Consider the following 15,114-nt stretch of genomic DNA (forward strand, 5'->3'; position numbering starts at 1 on the left):
AAGCAGGTTTGAGGTTACAGTGAAGGTTGGCAATCTAGATGACATTGCCGAGGGAATAACGTGTTATTCAAGAGAAGGTAAAGATCACATTATGTAGGTAAGATAAGAACTGTTATTTTTCCATTAAGACTGGTCTTTTTCCAGTGATAACGTACTATAGCGTATGGGATTATTTATCACTAAAATAAACTCAGTGTATAAAAGAGGGAGTTGATCTCCACAACACACCAGTTACAAGATGGCAAAGCTCCTGGTTGCAACAGGTAAGCATGTTTTACCATTTCATTACTTTCGATGTTGTAAGATTTTTCAGAAAATTTAGCTCTAAGATACCAATGGGGAATAGAACAAAGTGAAGACTCTTTTCTCAAATTCAAGTCTAATTAAAAAAGATTTGATTTTCTTTCTGTGTTATCTGAAGATACGTTACTGTTGATAGCACGCTGCTAAGTGCATGTTTTGACCAAAATTAACAGCAACAACAACAACTTGTATTTATATAGTGCCTTTAACATAGTGAAACATCCCAGGGTGCTTCACAGGAGTATTGAGAGACAAAAAGTTTGACCCCAAGCCACATATTAAGGCAGGTGACCAAAAGCTTTGTCAAAGAGGAAGGTTTTAAGGATGGTCTTGAAGAAGGAAAGAGAGGTAGAGAGGCACTCCAAATGACCCAACCCCATCGGATTATCTCCCTCCTGTTCCCCAATAAATGCTCTTTGACTGTACCGTGCATCATTATACTTCTGTTGTGATCAGATACAAGCAAGCAGGTGACCAAAAGTGATTGTGAGTCAATTCTCAGGTCTACCAGCTTCAGTTTTTAACTAATTGCGAAATGAACGTGAACAAATGGGGTTAAATTGTAATGAGTGATAGCAGTAGAATTGCATGAAGTGGAAGGAGGCTGTCTGTGTGATGGAGAGAATATGGGCTTGGAAGTTCCATTTGTGATTGAATACGACACGCGTTTGCGAGCAGTCTGGTTCAGCCTGAGACTGTAGCCAGGAACGAGTTGATGGCAAAATTGGGGATGGGAGCCAAAGATGAAAACTTCGCTCATTCCAATGTTTAGCTGGAAAAAAATTGTGACTCATCCAAAACTGGTTGTTGGACAAGTTATCAGACAGTACAGGGACACTGGAGGTGTGAAGAAGGTTGGTGGTGAGGTAGAGCCGATGTCATCAACGTACATCATCATCATCATCATAGGCAGTCCCTCGGAATCGAGGAAGACTTGCTTCCACTCTTGAAGTGAGTTCTTTGGTGGCTGAACAGTCCAATACGAGAGCCACAGACTCTGTCACAGGTGGGACAGATAGTTTTTGAGGGAAGGGGTAGGTGGGACTGCTTTGCCGCACGCTCTTTCCGCTGTCTGCGCTTGATTTCTGCATGCTCTCGCCATTGAGGCTTGAGATGCTCAGCAGCCTCTCGGATGCACTTCCTCCACTTAGGGCGGTCTTGGGCCAGGGACTCCCAGGTGTCAGTGGGGATGTTGCACTTTATCAGGGAGGCTTTGAGGGTGTCCTTGTACTGTTTCCGCTGCCCACCTTTGGCTCGTTTGCCATGAAGGAGCTCCGAGTAGAGCACTTGCTTTGGTAGTCTCGTGTCTGGCATGCGGACTATGTGGCCTGCCCAGCGGAGCTGATCGAGTGTGGTCAGTGCTTCAATGCTGGGGATGTTAGCCTACATCAACGTACATGTGGATGCTGACCCCATGTCTGCAGATTATGTCGTTAAAGGGCAGCATATAGGTGAGGTAAAGGATTGTGCCAAGGATAGGTTCTTGTGGGCTCCCAGCCACACATATAATAGGCTCATTGTGTATCCTTGAATCTTTAAGCATATTTTGATCATAATTCTAAAACTTACTTTATATCCTTTATTGCAGTGGTGGTCTTGTTGGCGTGCCTGGAACTGGGTAAGTCTTTGTGCATTTCAAGCGTTCCTTTATTTTAATGTAATGTGTGGAAGCACTGTCCTGATTTCCATTTCTCCCCACTCACAGGCTCTGCCTACAGACTGGTTTGTTACTTTACAAACTGGGCTCAGTACAGGCCAGGAGCGGGGAAGTACAAGCCGGAGAATGTGGACCCTTGCTTGTGCACACATCTGATCTACGCTTTTGCTGGGATGAAGGACAATCAAATCGCCACCTATGAATGGAACGATGTTACTCTCTACCACTCATTCAATTCCCTTAAAAACAAGTATAATTATGCTATAAATATTGACAATGTACCTGAAATACTTAGCATTGTTTGATGTCTGTGTTATATTTTGTTTTATATTCCAAAATTGTGCCCATTTATATATAAATATAACTTGTCTGACCCAGCCAGAGAGGTGATATATGTGTAGAATTGGCTTATGATTTGCGTCTCACAAGTGGAGATTGAGTCAATGCCCAATGGTTCTGACAATGCCCAATGTAGAATGAAGCATATCATGATATCACCACGTAAACAAAAACACCTATTCATTCAACAACGCAATGCGCAACCCTTAGGCCGGTCTATCAAAGTAACAAGTTGTTTTAATGGGTGTGCAGCTAGATTATACTTGCCACATGCACTGAACTTTGCACTTGCTTCTGAATCTCAGAGTACACTGGAGCACATGCAGACATGTGTGCCGTGCAAAGTGCAGTGCGTACACACCTGCATATGTACAGTGACACTGGGTATCGGAGATAGCTGGAACAATCAGTCTGCTCACCAACACCGGGTGAGTGAGATGACATTATTTAATGCACTTTAATTGTTCCAGACTGCTACAAAGGCACAGATCAACTCATATTTTCACAAAAAACCACCCCGCCCCAGTTTTGTATCCCCAATTGTTAGTGATTCTGTCCCCCTGTTTTAAAACTCCTCTCTTGTCATTTTCCCTACTCTGCCTTAGAGGACAGCTAGGTGACTTGCTCCCAGGGCTATGCAGGTGATGTTCATTGGAAGCTGCATAAATGTGGTGCAGAGAGATTTGTCAGTAAATGTGTGTTCTGCATTCAGGTACTTCCATTTAACCAAATTCAATCGCACAAGGAGAAAGCAGTTAAAGATGAGAACAGTAATGATTTTCAGCAATTACTGAAGTGTTATTAAATGCATTTGCTTATGTTCTAATTTTACAACAGAAATGGAAACCTTAAGACACTTCTGTCCATCGGAGGCTGGAACTTTGGAACTCAGAAGTAAGATGGAAATATTTTATTTTGGTATTGAGTGAAAAGTGATTCTTTTCCAATTGCTTGTGATGCAAAGTGAACTGGGGACAGACATATTGTGGGCAATGATAACCATGCAGTTTTCAATAAATATATCGGAGGTTAGCTTATAGTATTTCTTGAATGAGTGATTAAGCTGGGCTGTCTGTAAAATGTAAATCAAACAATATTTAGGGGCTGATATTTGTCTGAAAGGAAAGATTGCAACATTTTCAGAAAGAATCATTTCAAGTTAATACACTTGGTGAAGATTGATTGAACTGATTACTGAGAGCAGCAACAATACAACACTTAGCAATTATATTTTTGTAAATTCCTGGTATATCTTGAAATTATAAAAATTATGAAGCTCTTTCAGGTACAGGCTGAAATGACTAAATCAAAAATGCATCTGTTCTGAAATAAAAACAGAGCATGCTGGAAACACTCAGCAAGTCGGGCAGCTTCTGTGGAGCGAGAAACAGGGTTAAGGTTTCAGGCCAATGACACTTCCTCAGCACTGGAAAAAGTTAGAGATGTAACAGGTTTTAAGCAAGTACAGAGGCAGCGAAAGTTGATGGGAGGAGTGATTAAATGACAAAAGAGATGACGGTGTTCTGATTTTTCTTTAACATTATCCTCTCCTCCAGATTCAGCGCTATGGTTTCCTCATCAGCAACTCGCCAAACATTCATAAAGTCTGTGATTAGCTTCCTGCGCGGTTATGGGTTTGATGGTTTGGATATAGATTGGGAATATCCCGGGTCAAGGGGAAGCCCCCCACAAGACAAACATCTCTACACTCTGTTGACACAGGTGGGATTTAAAATACGATTTCATCAATTCCATGTAAATGGAATATTCAAAGTAGAAATATATGTATTTACTTCGCAAAACACTTTAATCGCAGCTTCATTAACCACTGTGATAAGAGAAAAATGTTTGTTGTGACTCTGTGCAATAACTGCTATCCATCTAGGCTCTGTTGAAACCTGGTTCTACCTCTAGCTATACCCTTGTATTAGATACATTATTATGCAACACTTGGGCATGGATACATTTTATAATTCTTTAGTCGGTGATTGAAACCCTCTGTTTTGCGTGGACCAGTTGCTAAGAGAACCTTTATTCACTTTCAACTTTTAGGAAATGATGGCAGCCTTCGAGGCTGAAGGGAAAAGTTCCGGGACTCCAAGACTCTTGCTCTCAGTTGCAGTTGCTGGTGGGAAGAGCAACATTGATACCGGCTATGAGGTTCCTCAGGTTGGACAGTAAGTATCCATGCCAGTCCTACAGGACTTTCTGATTTTTTTGTGCTTCCTTGGTAGTTCAGCAAATTTAACTAGTTAGTAGCTGGGCCATACAGCCCTGGAAAGTCCCAGGTTCCATCTCCAGTCTGTACTGAGTGGAACTGTCTTTCGAATGACACATTAAACCAAGGCCCCATCTGCTCTTTCAGCTCGACATAAAAGATCCCATGGCACTATTTTAAAGAAGAGCAGAGGAGTTATCCCCGATGTCCTGGCCATTATTTATCCCTCAACCAACATCACTAAAAAACAAATTATCTGGTCATTATCACATTGCTGTTTGTGGGAGCTTACAGTGTTCAAATTGGCTGCCGCGTTTCCTACATTACAATAGTGACTACACTTCAAAAGTACTTCATTGGCTATAAAGTGCTTTGGGACGTCCGGTGATCGTGAAAGACACTATATAAACACACGCCTTTCTCAATTTTTCTTTGAGTTGGCTGAACCCAGCTGAGGCAATGTTAGAGATGCTAAAGATGTTCTTGGTATTGCTGTTCTGATTCCTGATTGCAAGCAGGGAATGTGAAGAAGAGAGGGGCAGAGTGCAGGGCGGGTGAAGGAGAGAAGGTCAGTATTTGCCAATTTGACAACCATTCATAAAATCTGAGCTTAGCTTCTTGCAAGTTATGGGTTTGATGGTTTGGACATAGACTGGGAATATCCCATCAGTGCTGCATTCACAACGTGAGTCATGCTGAGAAAGCAGTACAAATGATTCTTTCTTTCCATGAGTAATAAAATATGAATGGCAAATGTAGTCAATGTTACAGTTCATGGAAATGCAGCACTAACTTGTTCACACCAAGGACCCAGAAAAAGCAATGAGATAATAACCAGATATTTTGTGGGTTATTTTGGTGGTGATGATTCAGGGATAAATATTGTTCAGGATACAAGGACAGCTCCTTGCTCATCTTTAAATAGTGTTATGGGATATTTTACATCCATCTGAGAAGGAACATTCTGGCATAATATTTCATCTGAATGACAACATCTCTAACAGTGGAACACTCCCTCAGTTTTGACATCCTGACACATGAATAATGGGTTTTGATAATAAGGAAATAATTTATAGTTAAAATGCACCATAACAATGAATAGAAAGGTATGTCTAAATGATATAGGAATTGCCCACACATTAAGACTCCCTCTTCAATCATCTTTCAGTCTATAGTTCTTGGTATTGTGTTCTCATTTAGATCCCATGAAGGTAAAGACCCTGCTCTGATCTGTTGGACATAAATGTCACATGGCACACATCAAGCTGTACAGTCCTCTGGGCAGACCAAGCCCCACCTGAGGACTTGAACACATAATCTCAGCTGTCCCACCAGTGCAGTACCAAGGGAGCACGGCACTACCATTCTTTGGATGAGACGTTAAACTGAGGTCCTGTCTACCCTCTCAGATGGATGTAAACGGTCCCATGACGCTATTAGAAGAACTGTTCTCCCAGTACCCTGGCCATCATTTTATCCCTCAGACAACAGTGTTAATGTAGTTTCAGACACTTCAAAAGTAATTCATCAGCTGTAAAGTACTTTGGGATGTCCCGAGGCCATGAATGGTCCTGTTTAAATGCAGCATCTTTCTTTGCTTTGCTCTATAGCTTCAATTGTCAGAACTTCTTTGTGCAATGATTCAGATCATTGTCATTAAATTTAGCAACCAGGAAAATAAGAAATAGGAGCAGGAGCAGGCCATTTGGCCCCTTGAGCGAGAACATCAATGTAATGTATGCACCTGTGAGTATGCTCACAGGTTGGTAGAGCTGTTGAGTTGGGAGTGGCTTAGCTATTCACAAGATGTTAACAAGACTCAATAAAACCCCAGCCAGTTGGGTTCAGGGGATCCATGATGAGGCAGGTGGTTGTGAGCCTAGTGGTTGAACTGGTAATGTGTCGTGTGATTGTTTAACAAAGTATCAGTGTAACTTGGATCTTTTCTCATACAGAGTCGTGGACTTTTTCAATGTGATGACGTACGATTTCTTTGGTCCCTGGAGCCATGTCACTGGAGAAAATAGCCCTCTTTATCCTCTCCCAAATAACCAAGACACTACAAACCTGTACTTCAATGTGGTAAGTACTCATGATAATAGAATCCCATCATGCTAATTATTTCCATTTATAAATAGATAACTATCTTTTACCAGAGGTTTTGCAGAGTCCTTCTTGTGTGAACATGAATGTTAATGCTTTCTCTGCAGAACTATGCAATGAAATACTGGAAAGATAAAGGAGCTCCTGCAGAGAAACTGAATGTTGGATTTCCTACATATGGCCATGCCTTGAGACTGGCCTCCTCCAACACTGGGCTTGGAGCCCCAACAGCAGGTCCTGGACCAGCTGGGAAGTACACCAGACAGGCTGGATTTTTGGCCTATTATGAGGTATTGATACTGATGCAGTTTCTTTACGTTTTAATATCTTATATTTTTAAATACAAAATAACCAAGTACCACATTCTACCCCCAAATACCTCAAGCTTTACTGCAACATCTGCATTATTGCAATCATACGAATTTCCTGAGGTAGATTAATTAACATATTATAATGTATCAGAAAAGCCTGTGCTACCTTTGTGATGTTCAGGTGATGGAAGTCTCAAATTTGTGTCATGAAACTCTGATGAACAGAGATATAATGCCACACCTTTCATCATTGGATGGCACTTGACTATCTTCCTCTGGCCATTGTTGTCAGTCCTGGAAATTATATAAAGTGGTAAGATATAATCTTTTATATCCCCCTCCCCTCCCCTCCCCCCCTTAACGGAACATCCAGGGTTTCATGCACAAAGATTACAGTCAATCCTTACCAGCTTGTATCCCGATCTCTTGTACTATTTACCCACTGACGGAATGGGTAAGGAACTTGGTGTTGATGTCATCTCTTCAGCCAGTCTCTTTATCTCCCCTGTGAGTAAAGTCCAGGTGCCTCTTTGGCTCCTCCACAGCCTCAGATTGGGAAGTTGCAGTGTGAGGAATCATTCATAACCTTTTAAGAAAAGGTAGTGCTACTTAATGAACATCTGAGGATGTATTGGTCAGCATTTGCTCAGACCATATTCGGAATATGAATTAAAATAGTTTTCAGCAGCAAAAGAAAAGAACAGTGCCTCCTGTTTCAAGATTATATTTGAGAGAAAATGATAGCTGAATAAAACAAACAATGAAAAATGACGTGAGTAAGGTCGTTAACATCACGTAGAGCACTGCGAACCACTGATGATTTGTCCCACGATGTTTGTAGCCTAATGTCTCACTCTTCTGTCAGATCTGCACATTTTTGAATGGTGCCACCATGAAATGGGATGCTGCTCAGATGGTTCCGTATGCCTATAAAGGAAATGAATGGGTTGGATATGACAACGTGCAAAGCTTTGGAGACAAGGTAACTTCGATAAACTCTGCTGTTCGACACCTTTTACTTGTTGCTTTGATGCAATATTTATTGTAATATACAACTAGTTTGTGCGAGTAAGCATTAGAATCATTTTGTTATATTGATCGATTGAATAATTGGAACACACATTCCCTGTCATTACACCATTACTTTTCGGATGCTTGGAGCATTCTGCGCTCAAAGACTTCTGCACAGTTGTAAAATGTATCTAACATTGGTCTTCCATCCTGGTGATGAGGCCAGGAAAAAACACACCGAAAGTTTCCAGTGAGACAACAGAATGAAAACAGTTCCTTCATGTCCCAAATGCCTGGTGAATTAGTGGTTTGAGTGGCTATTCATTTAAAATGGATGCGACATCTTTTTTGAAGTGTTTGAACCGCAGCTTGTATTTCTGATTTAGTCCCTTACACACAAATATCGAGAGAAGTTCATATTTCTGTCAACTCACCTCTTTGCGGCCAAAATACACTCAGTGACAGAAACAGAGACAGTTTCTGTAATGACTCACTTCGGAGATACAAATACAGCAATATCAATGATATTTGGAATATCTGCCTTTATAGTCATTACAGAAAATATTACCCTGTCCCTAGTCCATGACAAAACATGAATGAAGCAATATTCATGCAGAGGTAGCAGTGGACCTTTGGCATTTTCAAATTTTGGAAGATCCTTTTTGCATTCAGTTCAGGGCCGTTGTAAATCTTAAATATATTTGGGATAAAACTTGCTTGGAAACAAGATTTGCAAAATAAATTTGTGAACAATTGCCTTCCAGGTTGAGTGGCTGAAGAAAAACAACTATGGAGGAGCGATGGTGTGGGATCTTGCTCTGGATGATTTCTCTGGTGCTTTCTGCAACCAGGGGCCTTACCCTCTCATTAACAAACTGCACACCGGGCTTGGAATTTCTGCAGGTAAAAGTCAGGATTATTTATACTTGGAGCTGATTACTTGTTGCTTACCACAAAGTCAGCATGGAAAGCCATTAATGGCTAAAATCATTCAGAAATTGTTTGGATTACCTAAGTGTATTTCAAATTCAATACTTTTAAAGTGGCAAAAATCTGACCACTAGAATATTGCTGAGCGTCTATGAGCATAAAGTTCCTCAGACAGGACGAGCAATGCAGCAAAATACTGAAACATGTATATGTGTTAACAGAATAAGACACAAATCCATGCTGGATGTTGCATCCAGTATGTAATGGCACTAAAAAATAGTGACGATGTGCATTGTAATATTGTGTCATTTAAAGGGACAATGTATTGCGATACAACTTTACCAAGTTTTTTTTAAATGAAAGGAAGTTCAGTAACATCTGCCACAAATGTTGTGTATTCAAAACAGAAAATGCTGGCAGTACTCAGCAGGCCAGGCAGCAGCTTTGGAGAGAGAAGCAGAGTTAACGTTTCAGGTCTGTGACTCTGTTTCTCTCTCTCTCTCCACAGATGCTGCCTGGTCTGCCGAGTGTTTCCAGAATTTTCTCTTTAGATTTCAGATTCCAGATTCCAGCATCTGCAGTATTTTGCTATTGGAGAAATGTTGTATAACTTGACTTAAAATAGAACTATAATTAAATCACACTTCAAATACACTCCAGACACAATGTGCCACATCACAAGATTTCCTCAGTGGCCCTTATTGAGCTGAACTTCACAAACATCTTGTTCCTGATAACGCAAGGAACTGAGTTCACCCTGAAGATATTCAATGCAGCAACATCCCTTGAACTTGCAATGCTTAGCTTCAGTTGATATCAATTTTGAAGCAAGCAATGAATGAATGAACTTTATTTCCTTCCAGCTTGTGTTCCATCAAAAACAACACTGCGACCAAATGTTCCTCCTACTCATGTCCCCAGTGGTGGTGGCGGTGGCGGGAGTGGTGGTGGTGGCGGTGGTGGCAGTGGGTTCTGCGCTGGCAGATCTAACGGTACCTACCCTGATCCAAAGGATAAGAACAAATTTTATCAATGTGTCAATGGAGTGACCTACGAGAAGCATTGCGCTGTTGGATTAATCTTTGATACTTCCTGTAACTGTTGCAACTGGGCTTAACGTGAAAGCAGAAGGTAAGCATGATTATTATTCTAAGTAACCGATCAAAGCGGGCACCCTGCGTAAAACAATTATGTTCAGGTGGTGTAAAGTACCAGTGTAGTCTTCATTAGCAGCCCGTAAAAGAATACAGCTGGATTTGAAAGTAGACAGGTAAAAATAAACAAAATGCAGTTGGCTGGGTGTAAAATTTCAACACATCCTGACAATGTAGCAGCACATTGAGTGCTGGCCACTGAGTTGTAGGTTCATTTATAGTTTCAGTTGGGTTGAAATGGGTGGAATAATGGGTGGTATGCCCCTGCAGTTCACAGTCACTGCAGCGCTGTGGTGTCATTGACTTCTGCAGTGACATTAGGGCACATTGACAAGACAGGGTTACTGAGTTATATTTGTGCCCAAGCTGTTTTTACACATGTTCCAGAAATTGGTTGCAAAGTGGAATTGGGCGGAGGTCTGTGAGTGAGTTTCTGGTCAGTCCAGTTGTGTGATGAACTTGTATTGTTGAGGGAAAAGAAAGGAGAGTGTAATGTATGCACCTGTGAGTCAGCTCACATGATGTAAACAAGCCTCACTAACCTCAGTCAGTCGATTCTAGGTCATCCATGATGAGGTATGCAGTTGTGAGCCGAGTGGATGAACTGGTAATGTGTAGAGTATTTGTTAAACCTTTGTTAATAAACCAACTAGTTCTTAATAGCAATCTGTTGTTATGAATTCTTTGGCAAAGAAGCCATGAAATAATTTCTAATTTAACATTAAGAAATAGACATAATATATAAGTTGTTTGTATGCATCTGATGTCACATTAAAATATTATTGTTCAATAAGAGAACACAAAGATGCTCTTTATTTTTCCAGCCTGCAATCAATCTTTGTTGAATACCGATGAGGCTGTAACTGGCCTTCAGTTTAATTACGGAAATGACACCACTTTGCGGATAAAGACCATTAAACTACAACATCTAATTTGTCTCAACTGAAGATAGCAATTGCAGTTAAAGCAGCAAAATAAAATAATTGATTCCTGAAGATAACAGTTTACTTGTGTTTTGTTTATAAATTAAATGCAACAATTTTTGGTGAAAAGAATTTTGCTGCATGAATCCACTTCTGATGTAACTGTTAACTGCAGAAGCAGCATTTCAAACCTTCACACAAACTCAAATCACAGCAATCTGATGTCTATAGGGATTCCTGCACTTCACAGGGAAAATATTGTTGGGTTCGCCTCAGGAAGGAAAACTGGACTTAACTGAGTTTTCGTATTCTGCTTTCTACCAACTTTAATCCTGTTTCCACTATAAATTGATACCAATCATTTACATAGTGGATTGACTAAGTGTTTGGGAGACAGATACTGGCGATGGAGGGTTGTGGGGCAGGGTGGGGGTTGGGGAGAGGAGTTTAATTGCCAGCAGCTTTCTGATTCACATCTGCCTGTGGCAAAATGCGGCTACATTATGTTGATGCTGCTTTCTCTTGTCTGTGCAGGATATAGGTGCAAGCTACAGAGTATTGTGCCAATGTATTTATCCACCCCTCCACCTGAAGGTTTGTGTGTGGTGCAAGTAACTATGAGACAAAGGGAATTAACAATCCAAAACAAAATAGCAGAAAATCTTCATTCCAAGATTGCATCTCATTTTATTTTGTTTTTGTGCTCAAGGAAAGAGAAATGTTACAGAGAGAGCAAAGGAATACAGGGGAAACAAGACAGCTTGAACAAATCAAGCAGGATCATTGTTTACTGTGTCCAGAGACTGATTAGAAAATCACACAAATATTATGCTCAGGTTCTTAGTTGACACCATTGCACCTGTTTCCAGTCCCACCCACCCCTTCCTTCGACGACTCTCTGTTCCACCTGTGACAGAGTCTGTGGCTCTTGTATTGGACTGTTCAGCCACCAAAGAACCCACTTCAGGAGTGGAAGCAAGTCTTCCTCGATTCTGAGGGACTGCCAATGATGATGATGATGATGATGTTTCTATTGACAAATACTCAAATTATTCAATGGTCTCTGATTCTCTGCTACTTTTTTTTAGTCATGAAACAACTTTTCTCTTAGACAAGTAATTTATCAAACAATCAGTTTAATAAAATGAAAATATAGCTGTGCTTACTGACAGCGCAATCTTACACAGCCACATTGAATTCCGATAAATACAATGACGGCCTAGCAGATTATCAAGTTCATTTTCATTTTACGTGCTTTTAATTTTCATTTATAGTTTGAGGCAATGTGTTGCAATGAAATCTATTTATTACTGTTACATTAATTAAGTAATAAATCTGATGGTAGGATTATCCCCAATACACTGGTAATATTTACTACGAACATTTGGACCAACATATAATCTGTCAGGCTTGCTTTGGCACCCTGCCTCCAAATTGCCTCCAGAAATAGTAGTTGTAGTAATGGTGGTTGGAGTGGTGGTAGTGGGAATAGTGGTTATAGGTGGTGATGCTGTACTGTTAGAAATTTAAGACTATCTCTGGTCACTTTAATAATCAGGATCGACTGTAAAACCAATCTGGTGGATATATTGTGCTTAATCAGAGGTTAAGACGGAATATAACACATTAGTTTTATAGCAAAAACATACAACCGTAACAGGTGGTTGATACCGATTCTGACCGGACAAATGGCTGGCGCACGTGAGCAGTTCCCTGGCTTGCAGTCTCGTTCTCTCATCTCGAGCTTCCTTCGGTGAAGCATGGGATCAGTCTCGAAAAGTGTTCGACCAGCTAAACTTCTGTTTCGCTCTTCCCTCATACCACCTTTGAGATCAATCTTGAGGAGGCTACTTTTATTCCATTTTTAGGGGTGGGCCTGACCCTGGATATTGACAAGATCTTTTGACCTTTAGAGGTTTCTCTAAAAACTTACTATCTAATAAGACTTCTAGTTCTTTGCCTCGATTCTTGTTTCAAGAACCCGCTTAAAAGATGTCTTATTTTGGCCACGTGTCACTCTGCACTAACACAGGGTTTCTTCCTGTGGAAATCACTCTCCTCTCTCTCTTCCTGATCCTCTCCTTTGATCCCATGAAGCCAAATCTGCTCGTTATCTCTTTTACGACGTAGCTACATTTTTATGTTAACACTCTCAACTTCCATCCATTATTTTCGCCAGCAGTTTTGTTAAGGCAACTTCAAACTCTACCCTTCGTATTATACATAAAATACATAAACAAAGTTCAAGTCTTACCTTAAAATCAACAGATAATCACATAGCAACAGGGATGGTACATAGTACAAAGAACTATACCCTCCATTTCTAAGCATGTCTCTGATTCGAATAGACAGTCCGTCTGCAGTTTAAAACAATGAATTAAACACAGCATTCGTATCAGTTTTATACATTCGTAACAGTTTTATACATTTTTAGGCATCCCTGATTTCTAACAGTACCTGATGGTAGCTCACATTCTGTAAAACAAAATGTGAATAGTATTTTAATGATTTGGATTTGATTATGTTGATTAAGATTTTCATTCTCTTGTCATACTCGGTTGACCTCGCACATAAATACATTGTGAGAACAGGACAAGTGGGCACAAAGTCCGAGAGTGCAAATTCAGGCCTGATATCGCAAATTTATCCTTCACAACAATTTACACTTACATAGCACCTTGAATGGAAAATATGCTGCACAGAGTCAGAAAACGATATTGGGCAGCAGCAGGAGAAACATCGTGGAGGTGACTGAGGCCATGGCCAAAGAGGAAGGATTTGAGGCTCTGTAGGGCGACAGGATGAAGAAGGCTTTAGGAACAGAGCTCCAGAGTGTAGGGCCAAGACAATTGAATGGTCTGTCATTGTAGGTGGAGTGGAGGAAGGGAGAAAACAGAGACAAGAGCTGGACGAGTAGAGGATGCATGTGAGCACGTTGGCCTGAAGGAGGTTGCAGAGGAAGAATGGGTTGAGGCCATGGAGGGATTTGTAAATCAGGTTGAGAACTTTGCTTTTGCATTTGACACAACACCTTCTCCCAACTAACTTACACCATCATTTGTAATTTACAATCTCTACATATTGATAGAGCTTGACATTGCCATTATTTGTGTAATATTTAACTGTTTGCAATAATACTACACAATCTCCCATGACATTGCACACGGGCAGTGAAGACCAAGTGTAGCCTTTCGGCAGGAGCTGGGTTAGCGGGTGGGGATAATTGGATCAGGGACCGCTGATGCAATGCGGTCCTCAATGAAAGTCATGCATTATGTCATTTTCATAAAAATACTTTTGTTTTATATTAATTATAGTAAAACAGAAAGAATTACGACAAATTGGAAGGAGAGAAGTAGAGTTTGTCAGTACAGAAGTGTTTCTCTGCAGTGCAGCTGAGGAATGGAGATGCCGATCTGAGGCGTATCAGCGCCACCACTGATGGGAGTGTGTAATTACAGTCTGAGAAGTTGATCGAGGCAGTTTCCTTTAGAACTGTGGACAGGGGAGTTTAAAATGGAAAAGGTAGGCACGAGCATGAGAACAAGAAGCGAGGCTTTGCATACAGGAAATGCATGCAGACATAAGGTTTGTTAACAGATTATAGATAGGAGCAATAGGATACATGTTAAAAATAATCTCTTTACCAATATCTCTTCACTTTAAATAATCAGGTTTGAGTGCAATCCAATATGGTGGGTAGATTGTGTTTAAGACGAAATATCACACATTAGTTATACTGCAAAACATATGACCGTGACGAGTATCTGACACCAATCTGATCGTACAGATGTTTGACACACTTGACCATCATCATCATAGGCAGTCCCTTGGAATCGAGGAAACACAGAAACATAGAAAATAGATGCAGGAGTAGGCCATTCGGCCCTTCGAGCCTGCATCGCCATTCAATAAGATCATGGCTGATCATTCCTTCAGTACCCCTTTCCTGCTTTCCCTCCATACCCGTTGATCCCCTTAGCCGTAAGGGCCATATCTAACTCCCTCTTGAATATATTCAATGAACTGGCATTAACAACTCTCTGCGACAGGGAATTCCACAGGTTAACAACTTTCTGAGTGAAGAAGTTTCTCCTCATCTCAGTCCTAAATGGCCTACCCCTTATCCTAAGACTATGTCCCCTGGTTCTGGACTTCCCCAACA

The 15,114-nt window shown here is 40.8% G+C and overlaps 1 protein-coding gene across 1 annotated transcript; it reads left to right on the top strand.

Moving 5' to 3' along the window:
- Nucleotides 1-238: 238 nt before the first annotated feature.
- Nucleotides 239-10,930, top strand: LOC139227915 (acidic mammalian chitinase-like). The gene is made up of 12 exons (XM_070859065.1): nucleotides 239-263; nucleotides 1,892-1,921; nucleotides 2,009-2,210; nucleotides 3,137-3,193; nucleotides 3,856-4,021; nucleotides 4,352-4,476; nucleotides 6,473-6,599; nucleotides 6,728-6,910; nucleotides 7,797-7,913; nucleotides 8,707-8,845; nucleotides 9,736-10,003; nucleotides 10,851-10,930. The coding sequence occupies exons 1-11, from the start codon at nucleotides 239-241 to the stop codon at nucleotides 9,987-9,989; spliced, it is 1,425 nt and encodes a 474-aa protein (XP_070715166.1). The 3' UTR covers nucleotides 9,990-10,003; nucleotides 10,851-10,930.
- The last annotated feature ends 4,184 nt before the right edge of the window (nucleotides 10,931-15,114 follow it).

The sequence above is a fragment of the Pristiophorus japonicus genome, chromosome 17, assembly GCF_044704955.1.
Source record: "Pristiophorus japonicus isolate sPriJap1 chromosome 17, sPriJap1.hap1, whole genome shotgun sequence".
NCBI classification, from domain to species: Eukaryota; Metazoa; Chordata; class Chondrichthyes; family Pristiophoridae; genus Pristiophorus; species Pristiophorus japonicus.

What these genes read in the sequence shown, in the direction of transcription:
- LOC139227915 (XM_070859065.1), top strand. Translation starts at nt 239, where the DNA reads ATGGCAAAGCTCCTGGTTGCAACAG. An exon ending in TTCAATTCCCTTAAAAACAA is followed by an intron (nt 2,211 to 3,136) that starts GTATAATTATGC and finishes ATTTTACAACAG; the next exon opens with AAATGGAAACCTTAAGACAC. An exon ending in GATTTTTGGCCTATTATGAG is followed by an intron (nt 6,911 to 7,796) that starts GTATTGATACTG and finishes CTCTTCTGTCAG; the next exon opens with ATCTGCACATTTTTGAATGG.